We start from the raw sequence: 11,729 nt of genomic DNA on the forward strand, positions 1-11,729 counted from the left end.
GCCTCAAGCTCCACCAGGGGAGGTTTAGGCTGGACATTAGGAAAAATATTTTCACAGAAAGGGTCATTGGGCACTGGAACAGGCTGCCCAGGGAGGTGGTTGATTCACCTTCCCTGGAGGTGTTTAAGGCACGGGTGGACAAGGTGCTAAAGGGCATGGTTTATTGTTTGATAGGAATGGTTGGACTCGATGATCCAGTGGGTCTCTTCCAACCTGGTTATTCTATGATTCTATGATTCACAAAGCCCAAGGCAGCCTTGGACATGCACAGAAGCAGCACACTACTCTAGATAAACAGAAATGCAGTATCCATGGAGTTCAAACGCCTCAGGGTTGGGCAGCAGTCAATGAGGATAATTACTGCTGCAAACTGGGGCAAAAGAGCCTAGATACTTCTGTTTGAAACACCAACTCATTTTTTAGGGAAGATCTACTTGACAAACCTTCAGCCTGCCTTTTCTCAGTCAGTGTTTCAGGCTCAATGCAAGCTTATCACACCACATATGCACGTCTCTGTGCTGCTAATGAGAGGTTTCACAACCCTATCAACATTTCAAATTACCCAATAAATGCACATTGCCTCCACCTCTGCTTGACATGTGACAGTCCACAAATACTTGGCCACAGGAGTGACTGTGCTGAGGTTTGTTTCTGTTCCCCTACTAGTGTTTATTAGCTCTAGCTCTCCAGCACAGGCTTATGCACTTGCAGTTATCGAGAATTTACATGCTACCTTGCAGCTACGTAATTTGTTTGCCTGACAGCACTCAGTTTAATTTCCAGTAACCTAGAAATGGGCTCATTTCAAGCTACACTGTTACCTAACACATTGGCTTTTCCCTTATTTGTGTGAAATAAAACGTGCCAGTGTTCCTTTCAGTCCTGGGTCTTGAGGCTATAACACCTCATCCCCTTTCACTGGAAGCCTTAGGTATCCCTTAACTGTTCCTCACTTTAGCTGCTACCCACAAGGGTGAGGTCACGCTCAATGTCTTCCAGCCAGGCATAGAACAGCCATCCCCTCCACAGGCATCCATACACCCGTTCTGCCAAGGTGCAGGCAACACTGTGCAGCACAGCGTTCATCTTCTCTTACCACAGGAAAGGCAGTGAGCAACGGGAATGCAGAGGCAGGTCTCCTTATAGCCACACAAAGCCCTGGTCCATTTATTTTCTATGTGCTTTCTACATATTTTACAGAAGATGCTTTGATATGTTAAAATGCTTAGAGGGCCTATAAAATAAAGCAGTTATTGTTGTAGCAAGTCATGTTCTTTACCTTTCAGCATGCCAAGACTGGGAAAGCATTCCGAGTGCCAAAACACTGAAAATTTTGCTGTGTGTTGCTAAATACCATACTTCAAGATTTTGTCTGGTATGAAATAACATAAATTTTGGCAGTCTTCTACCAGGCACCCTGGAACACAGTAGAATGGACATAGCAGAGTATATATACACAGATTTTCCTTACAATGGCTACAGTGGTGCCAGTGCATTCCTGGAACATGGAAATACATGGAAACCAGTGTCAGCAATGAAGAAAAGCTCGCTGTGCCTAACATACCAGAAAAGCTATTCAAGAACTCGACCTTACGTAAAAATAACTCCAAAAAAGCTGCCAAGATCAGCATTGGCCCAGCTTTGTAGCTTCACAGGTACCATTTAACTTGCACACATGGCTTCACCTTGTATGCCCATACATAAAGTCCAGTTGCTCTAAGTGAACAGTTTCAGTTCATTACCTCATTTGCCCACTCAGGCCTTTGGTCCTACAGATGTCACAGCCTGCACCAGAAACCTATGCAGAACTGGAGTAATTTGGATACAAAACACATGAGAAAGCATCTCCATTTCTAGCCACAGGCATGTCCCCTCAGACAGGAATCTTTTTTATTGCCTAAAGACCAGGACAATGCAAGCCCTCTGAAGATGTCAGCCCAACCTCTGAAAACACTCTGGTTCTGGACAGCAATCCTGAGCCACAGGTACAGCTTCCATATTGGTATCCTCTGGTCAGTCTTTGAAATACCTTATTATTGCACGGAAGGTGCAGGGCAGACTCCTCACAGCACTGTTATTACACACTTTATTTGCTCTCCTGAGACTTGCACCAGAGACCAGTGCGGTGGGGGACGCACTTCTTAGTTCAGATATAACCAGCTGTCCTGTAGATAGCAATGGCAGGATTAAAAACTCAACATTCGAAAGCTCCTTTTAAAAACTGTTTTGAAAAATAAATAAAAAAGAAAGCAGAGACTCTCCTTTTGCTATAGCCATCAAATACCCCAAATGCTATGATACAAGCAAGGCAGTCTGCCATTCCTGGTTTTCAGAAATGGTGCTGCAACACTGGTTTTGAAATAGAGAGGGTAGGCCCATAATGCAGTTATTTCCACCTGATGCTTTCGATAATGATTTGAAGAAATATTCTCCTGATGGGACAGAAAACTTGTAATTACACATTTCATCATTGCCGGCCCTGTCTAAAAGAGCAGCTGCCATAATTCTGTTAGTGTTTCTGATGTAACCCAACAGCTTTTCAAAATAAACCCTGTAGCTCCCAGAAATTCTTCATTTTAGACCACTGAATTATATAGAATTTCAAGAATAGAATATTAATTCCGTATCTTCTAAGCCTTCCATAAAAACTAACATTTAAAAAAGAGCGTACAGACAGCACTGCAGTGGATTATTCCTCCTCCTTAATGAAAATACTTTCTTATAAATAACAAGCTGATCACCAAAAGGGAAGCCAAGGAGTAAAGGAACATTGTTCTTCCCTCTGAGTTTTCTCTTTTCAGTCAGTTGTGTCATGATTTTCGTGTCTGGCATTTCTCAGTTTTTCATTTATATAAACATGATTACAGAATTATTTACTTCAAGAAAGTACTGTGATGCTGAAAGCAGAAAGACCTTTTGTCTTGAGAGCCTATTTACTCTACACTCTAGCAAAGTGCCATGTGTAGAAACTCCTCTAGATCTGACATCTCAAAGCTATACTTATTCCACTGATTTCAATTGGTCTCCTCATTCAGATATTTCATCCTGACAGGTCACTTCCCTAATACAGCCCATAAAAATCCAGGGTAAAATGCTCCAAGCCCTTTCAGTAGTACAAGCCCCACAATAAATACAATGGACTCTACCAGTAAATACCTCATAAAAGAATCCCTAAACGCAGTTTGCTTGGCAATAGCCAGAGTCAGGTATCGGATGTCTGAGCTGCACAGAACACAGATGTTGGTGGAGGTGCTGCTTGTTAGGGCTTATGTACTAAAAGCCATCCTCCATGTACATTCATGTATCTAAGGAAAAAATAAAAGATCCAGCACTTGAATTGCAAAAGCTTGTTCTCAATCGCACTGCACAACTAAGAAATTAAATGTTTGCTCTGTAGAATACCTTTACCTCTACTGGTCACCAATTATCAATTACAGAAATTACATACCAGGTAATTTTTATGTTCCAAACACAACTATTATTCAGTTATATTAGTCTCCGTATTTGGAATGCCTTATTTCTCTCTCCCTTACAAACCTGCAGCTTCTCTAAAACAAGCGAGGTTGTAGCAAGGACAACATTTACAGGCAAGTTATGCGAAGTTGGAATGTTTCTATCGTGATATTTTATAGTCCCTTAGAGTTCCATACATAGTATTTTACTGTGTACTCAAAGAGCATTTATTTACACACGTGTCTGAGGTTTTCTGTCAGGTTTAAAGTTCAGACTTTCTTCAGCTAATCTAATTTGGATGGCCTGGTTTTTTTCCTTTGGAAAACCAATGTTGTTACAGTGTTGCCAATTCTTCCTCCAAAGCAAAACTTGGGTGTTGGCAGCTCCTCCAGAATCTCAAATCCTGCCAGACAGAAATTGAAATACTTTTATTAGAAGGAAGTAATTTTATTTTCCTTTTGGATAACCCTTTGCAAACCATTCTTTATTCTTCTGGAAAATTTGCAAGTCAGTTACTCTGTAAGTTTATAGGACTGGATCATTACACCACGTCGCTGCTTTACAGCTGAAATTCTTCCACGGATAATAAAAATCTCAGCCGGCTGACTCACACAAATTAACGGCAGAAAAGATGCTAACTTGCCAATATTTTCAGTTCCCCAGAAGGGAAAATTGGTTTAGAGCCACACCAAGTTTCAAGCCCCAGGCATGAGATTCAAGAGCTAACCGGCACATAAAAACATTCCACCAAGTGGATCAGAAATGTCACCGAGGAGGTGACAAGAGGTCACATCCACAGATTTGCCAGTTCCCCTGAATACAGGTAACAACGTTACCCCAGTTTCAAAGCAATCAGATAGCGGAACTGGATCTGATAATAAAGGGCTCAAAGAAGAAAAAGTAACCCAAGTACAAAACTTCTTCCTTTCCCAGTGTAACCAGACTGAAGTCCTCATCCTCCAAAGCATAACAAAACCTTTTCTCCCTGCCATGCTGGCACTGGCAAATGCAGAAGCTGCAATTCCTGAGGGAAACAGAAGGAAGACAGACTGCAGCATTCACTAGTTGCTTTACCTTGTCTAATCATGATCTGAGAAAGCCAATACACTAACATGGACATTAAAATTTACTCATTGCATCTTTGAACAACTCTAAGTTGGCAGATGGTTCTGTCCAACTGCTTACCTTCTCTGAACTCATCCAACAGCTCCTCCTTGGTCCAGTTGCAAGATGTTATGAGGAAAAAGCCCTCTGGTTTCAATACACTCCAGAGGGATTCCACATACTGCTTCCTCTTCCCCACCGCGTTATCAGGATTAAGGCTTATGGCATCAAAAGTCCCCTTGTCAATACAGATCTCAAATCCTGACAGCTCAGCTGATGGAGCCAGGAAGTCTTCTACCTAAACCAGAAATCTACAACTGTGAAATCAATCTTCTACTCAGGAGCTCCCAAATCTTTAATGCAAACTAATACTTTAAAATAAAAAGCCTCAAACCCAACAATAGGTCTGATCAGAAAGGGTAACTCGCAGGCTTTTCACTTTCATAAAGCCAAGTCAGCATCTTTCTTCTCTATGCATTATGTGATGATCTATTCGATGTAAAGCCTGTGTATATATCTACCCGTGTAAAGCTCAAGTTAACATACCTTAAGTTCATTCTTTAAATCATTGTTTGTACTTTGATCCCTGCATCCCAGCAGCTGTGTGCTAGGCACTGTACAAATACAGCATAGACAGTGCCTGCCACAAAAAGATGACAACTGACATACAAGAACAGAGACATCATACAGGTACAGGGATGGAAGATAAAAGAGCGTGGAAGAGAATGAGCTCAGAATGAAAGGCAGTCACAAAATCACAGGATGGCTGAAGGACCCTCTGGAAGTAATCTGGTCCTAACCCCTGCTCTAGCAGGTCCTCTCAAACTTCTTGCTGCACAGCTACTGGTAAGGATTCTATCACTTAAGGATTTCATCCTCTATCTCAAATCTGAAATTCAAAATATAGCAGTGAAAATACAGAACTCCTCAAACAGCGAAACTCTATTCTGCTCCCTGCGAGAAGCAGGAAAATCTTTTTAGCTGTTATGACTGTTACAATCAGAAAAAAAAGTAGACCAAAAATCTTCTTGTAAATACAGATTTATTTGGTTAGAATTCTCTCACAAATGAATGTCAAAACACATCATTAATATAGAACACTGAGCACATCTGAATATCTATCGGTTCATTTAATCTTGTGTTTAATTGTTTACTATTCCCTCAGTAAACTTTCTCTCAAAACTTACCTTCAATTTAATGTTAGGCATGCCTTCTTTCTCTCTTACTTTTTCTGAAAGTTGTATTGCAGAAGGAGAGTAATCAATCCCTGTGAGATCAGTGTAGCCAGACTTTGCCTAGACAGAAGCAGAGAATCTTAATCAGTGTGCCAGCAAGTTTTAGTCCAACAAATATATTCTGTATGTATAAGTCATCTCATCTCTCTTCCTATTAATGACAGAAAAAAACCCAACCTTTTACTCATTTTTTTATTCCTGTTGGCATTACAAGAGCTAAATAGCTAGGGGAATTAGCTAAAATAATTCCATTCTGCCCAATATCTCACCAAAAGAATTGTTGACTGAAAGCTGGTTTATGTCAACAAGTGGAAAACTGAGCAGAACTGGGAAAAGCAATACCCTGGAGGGGAACAGGCTCTATTATCTGCACCAAAAGTAACCTAGAAAACCTAGGAATTTTCAGTGATGAGAACACGTGCTAATGCCAGATGCTTCACAGTAAGAAAAACTCTCTGACATAGAACATTTGAGATTGAGCAATTATTTGGTTTATAACCCAAACTGTAAGAGCCAAAATACGTAATACATTTTATTAGTACAGAAATCCACTGCAAAAACTTGCATTTTTCTAATTATTCATGCTAATGTCTATTTGAACGCAACTGTTTGCATGCTACAAGGTCTTTGTATCAGCAATTTTCAGTCAGGTTATGCATCACATAAGAACACACAGAGACTTTCTGTTAATCTAAGTTTCGAGTAGATAACAATAACCCAGTTTAGCTGACTCGGGCAGCGAGACCCTAGCAACCCTTCTGCAAAGCAGGTGGGCACCTTGTATCGGCTGGAGCTGGGCACATGCAAGGGGGGCAATGACACATTTTCACTCCAAGATAGAAGCTGAAGCGACCAGACCTGGGTACCACATGTGTCAGTTGGTCTGGCTAAACCCAAACCTAACAGAAAGAGCTATGATTTTATGGCCAGCTGCAGGTAACACCAGCAGAGAGAGGGAGGAGGCTTGGGTTTGTTTTGTTCTTGAACAATACATGGACTTGCTGTAGGCACAGTGATGTTGGGCTAATGGTTGGACCTGATGATCTTAGAGGTTTTTCCAACCTTAATGATTCTGTGACTTTAACTAGCCTTACGCAATCAGTTGTGTATCTGCTTGTTCCAAAGACTGATACCACGACATGGAGAAATAACAATTTTTTAAAATGGCCTCTCCTCCTTCCAGCAGCCCTTCAGCCCATGTGAGCTCAGGGGTAGCCAGCTGTTCTTAATTGAGGACTAATTTCAGCTAAACACAAAGACTGTGTTGTTTTCATTTTATGAAGAACAGCATATTGCTCAGGCTTCTGCCCACATCCCTCCCCAGAGCAAACTGAGCTTCCCAACATGCCTGTGCTGAAAACTTGGGGGTGGAAGAGTAGTTCCCACAACAACTCCTCTGTTTGAAAAGAAAGAGCTTGAGTCACTTCAGGGAGCTCCCATTCACTCCTATAGTCTCTGGGACAGAGATGGAAAGTTTAAGGATAAACAACATTAAATGCTGCTAAACCTGTACAGCCTGACTGCATTGGGACAGGAAGGGATCGTTCACTCAAGTGCCAAACATCATCAAGCTGCATCCTGCAACTGGACTCTAGTTCTGGACGTGGTATTTATAAGCAGTCTCCAGCCGCTTCTTGAAAAGCAAATTAAAGAGCAGAAGGCAGCTGGCAATGCTATCCATACTGTCCTATATGTCACCTCTGGTGCTGCAAGGCAGACACCCTCATCTAGGTGGTGAAGACCCCTCACTTCAGAGACAGTTGGCTCTCACAATACTTGCAGGGGGGTGGGGGTGGGAGGAAAGAGAAGGTCAAAGCTCTATGTGGCAGCAACATTTCCATAGAAGAGCTAGAAGTTTTGGAGGGCAAAACAATTCAGTCACCAATGCCACCTACCAGAAAAGGGTCTCACTTGCGTATCCAAGACCCTCAAAACAAGCAGAAAGAGAAGAGGCTCCAGACACATTTCTCTTGGAGCTTACAGATGGGCAGATCCCTGCAGCGTGTGTCTAGCTTACATTTCGCAGCACGCTGAATGTTTTGCCATCCAGCTGGGTAGTTGGGCCAGTTTACGCAGGATACAGTAGTCTCCCCTGGTTTCACTTTATTCCCTGCTTCTCAGGTGGCTATTCCACCTCCTTTTTGTGCCCTATTCCCTGCTGGAACTAATAACGTCTCACTTAGACCTAGCTGCATTTAAGAGCAATTTTCTCACTCCACTTCCATTTTCTATTCTTGACTGCTAATGGCATGGCCAGGGCCCAGTATTCCCCAAGGAAATGTGCTCTGTGGCACCTCTTCCTGTTCTGACAGTGGTACGATACGTACCCTCAGCAGCTGCCTTTCACAGAGGTGCTGCTAATGTCCCAGATGATGGAAGTCTGACTACCTTTTCCAATACTGCCATTTCCGTCACATAATCAAGTTCAGCTCCAACAGCAGAACTGTTCCACAGTAGCTGACGTGCTTGTTAAAAGAATCCTGACTTGGTTTTCAAAGCCTGGCAGCTAACACATACAAAAAATCCTTTTGCATTAACTAAGCAAGCGAGATCCTGAATTATTTAGAAACAAGAAACAATGTCATTTTTGAAGTCACTTTTTAAATGGAAACCAGACTGAAAATCTCCTATTAAAGAAACCACAGTACTTTGAGGAGTTTGATGTAAGGGGAGGGTGCTCTTATTGCAATTTATTAGTTTTTAAAAGCTAACAGGCTGTCATTTGCCCATCAGAGAATGAAAATTGATTTCAGATTTGTAAGTGGTGCCAGTATAAAACTGAAGTCATACAAATAAGGCTTTTCTGCTGGGTGCTTCAGCAGCAACGGAGCTAGGTAACAGTATATTTCACAAACATTATCAGGCTTCAAAATTAATTTCTTTTAATGAGATGAGCAATCTCTACCATTCATCATAAGACTTCTCCTGCATTGAGGCATGGCGGCCAGTCCCCATAAAGACTTAGTAACACTAAGGACAGATGTGGTAAGGGTTTTCCACCCTAACGGAAATGGACACTTCCTGGAAAGAAGCCTTAACAACTTCTTAAGATCTTTCATAGACAAATCAGGTTTAATCAAATTTTTACATCAAAAATGAGTATTATTATCAGAACTGAGCATGGAGAAACGGCCTGGTTTTGCACATGCAAGTACTTTGTGTATTACTCAATTTCCTTACCTGCGGGTGTTTTACACAACGATGGGAAGAAAAGTGTTTTTAAGTACAGCAAAATATAAAGGTAAAGTCAAAACAAGGGCCATTCAGGCTGACTGCTTTAAAGAAATACTGTGAAGTTCAAAAGCTGAAGCACTGACAATGTGGGCAGCACCAAGAAACCAGAAGTTTCAGCATGCCTAGCAAAACAATAGATGTTTCCATTTGGCAGAACAACAGTTCTATGCTGACGGCATTACTGGATCAAGGAGTTAGGCTGCCAAGCAGCCCATGGCAATTACACCTTGTCTTTCTGACAGCATGGTCTTTAAGGCATATCAACAGCACTGAGCTAACTTCACTTATATTCTTAAATCAAATGAAAAAAACCTGTAGCACAGCAACCAGCATGCTGTTGACAGGAAAAAAAACACAATGTAGGTTGCTTGCTTTTTGTCTTTCACCTAAGTTACAGCTTGCCATGGTTATGACTGTCACCTCTGAGAAGCGTATTTAAATTACTGCACACAAAATATTTGTTCTGCACCAAAAGCACAAACTTCACAATATACCAACCAATTCGATCAGTAAAACACCATTTCCAGTCCCAATATCAAGCACACAGCTGTCAAGGGGAACCTTTTGTTTTTCCAACCATCTGATTATGCGAACCATGCTTTCTTCTCCAAACCTGTGAAAAACAAGAGCTCGGGTAATGAAGACAGTGAAAAAGTACAAAAGGCACAGCAAATTTATTTCATCACTCCCTCCAGCTTTTGCAAAATACTTCTTAGTGAAACACATGGGTAACAACTGACATAGTTCATATTCCATGTTTGTTTTGTTTAAACTTAAATGACTCAAATGACCTTAAAATTCACTAGAACAGCAGCTCTGGGAGATGAAGCCCTGCATATATTAAAAAAAGATGTCAGCAGCGGCAACTTGTGTAGCTAAACCTGAGCTCAGGGAGGATAAAATGGTTATTAATAATATGCCTTACAACTCACTTTCTGTGTAAAGACAGTTGCCCAAGTGCGACTTAGAAATCCGCACTGCAATACTGGGCAAGAGAGGAAATGGTGACTTCAGGATTAAAATTTCCCATCATTTTGCCAACATCCAGAACCATTCAGTAACCCGCAAAGCTGCTGGCTGCGCTCTTGCAATGCCCACTTTAAAAACAAAATAACACAAACGCTCCAGTGGAGAGATTTTATTTACCAAATTTCCCCAGCATCTCCAATGTCTTGAAAAGTTTGTAGTTCTCTCTCATATGCAGAGTCCCAGCTAGAGGAAAGGAGAGAACATTGCAATTAACATTGGAAAAGACTTAAAGAGTGAGGGGAAGAAAGGGTGGGGAGGCTGTTTCTGTTGGGTTGGTGTAAAAATAATTGTCATTGTTGTCATCATAAACCTTGATGCTTATTTTAGATTAACTGTGTTCATGCAGTATAACACTGCAAAACATTTAATTCACTCTATTTATTTATGCTAATGGCTTTGGTTTCACAGTTTGTTCTTTTTTTATTTTATGCTGTAAAATCAAAGGTGGTCAAAAAAGCAAATTCAAGAAGCAGAAACTGCCAGGAATATCAGCTAAGCATTTTGCTGGGGGACTGGTAATGAACATCCAGCTCGTCATTGGTGTCAAAAATTTTATAATGGAATTGCAAGCCTTCAAGACAAGGAGGGTCATGGGAGTCTGTCTGTGAGATGACAACCAGCTGAGGGCCAGTATTAAAGCAGCACTTCTTTTGCACCACAAAAATGATCCATTGCATTGCGACACGTGACAAAATCCCATAAGACAACCCAATGGCATTCCACACATTGCCTTGGTCTCAGTGATGCACCAAACCACTTCACCAGACCAAAGCTACATCAAAAGAAGGTCATGGTCACTGTTTGTAGGTCAGCAGCCAAGTAGAATCATTCCACTATTTCTTGAGTCCTGGTGAAACCTTCCCATCAGAGAGGGATTGCCAGGAAACACCCAAAACACACCAAGAACTGCAGCATTTACATCTAACACTGGTCAATCCAAAAGGGCTAGTCCTCCACAGTAACGCCGCACCACGTCTTGCAAACGTCTCTGCAGAAATTGCACGAACCGGTCTACAGAACTCTCCTTCACTCCACTCCCTCTCAGCCCTCTCTACCACCCATTTCCACATTTTCAAGCGACCGGATAACTTTTTGCAAGAGGCTTTCTGCAACCAAGCAGCAGCTCAAAACACAATCAGAATTCTATAGTAAGGGAATAAACGGACTTGTGTCTTGTTGCAAACAAACGTGTAGATTCTAACGGTTCTTATTCCGATTAATTAGCTCTATTCTAGACTGAAACAGCTCCAGGATGGGGAAAGGCCGATGGTGCTAGCACCGACCTAACGAGCTGCAGCGCCACTTCGTGCCTTCCGCTGCCTCCGCTGATTGACTGCAGGCAGCACCCTGTCCCCCAGGCACCGACTGCCGAGGCCCAGGGAGGCGGCAGACGGGGTCACCGAGGCCCAGCACGGGCCACCCGCCCCAAGGCCCCCCGCCTGCCCCCGCCACACTCACTGCGCCCGCGTGCCCAGCGCCGAGGGGCCGAAGAGCCGCTCCCCCGCCGCCATGCCCGGCCGGAAGCGCCCGCCACCACAGAGCGCGGCGGCCAGAGCGCCTACGGCGTTGCCGCTCTAGGTGCTCGGAGGACTCGCGCTCGCTGCTCAGACCGAAACACCCGGCTGGTGCCAGGTGCCGAGCGGGACGGAACTACAGCTCCCAGCGGCCCCCGCG

The 11,729-nt window shown here is 42.7% G+C and overlaps 1 protein-coding gene across 1 annotated transcript; it reads right to left on the bottom strand.

Moving 5' to 3' along the window:
- Nucleotides 1-3,602: 3,602 nt before the first annotated feature.
- Nucleotides 3,603-11,613, bottom strand: EEF1AKMT2 (EEF1A lysine methyltransferase 2). Its single transcript, XM_069863670.1, has 6 exons — nucleotides 11,514-11,613; nucleotides 10,173-10,238; nucleotides 9,525-9,639; nucleotides 5,745-5,852; nucleotides 4,639-4,855; nucleotides 3,603-3,856 (listed from the first exon to the last, which is right to left on the bottom strand). The coding sequence occupies exons 1-6, from the start codon at nucleotides 11,564-11,566 to the stop codon at nucleotides 3,738-3,740; spliced, it is 678 nt and encodes a 225-aa protein (XP_069719771.1). The 5' UTR covers nucleotides 11,567-11,613; the 3' UTR covers nucleotides 3,603-3,737.
- Between the last annotated feature and the right edge of the window lie 116 nt (nucleotides 11,614-11,729).

The sequence above is a fragment of the Phaenicophaeus curvirostris genome, chromosome 9 (genome assembly GCF_032191515.1).
Source record: "Phaenicophaeus curvirostris isolate KB17595 chromosome 9, BPBGC_Pcur_1.0, whole genome shotgun sequence".
NCBI classification, from domain to species: Eukaryota; Metazoa; Chordata; class Aves; order Cuculiformes; family Cuculidae; genus Phaenicophaeus; species Phaenicophaeus curvirostris.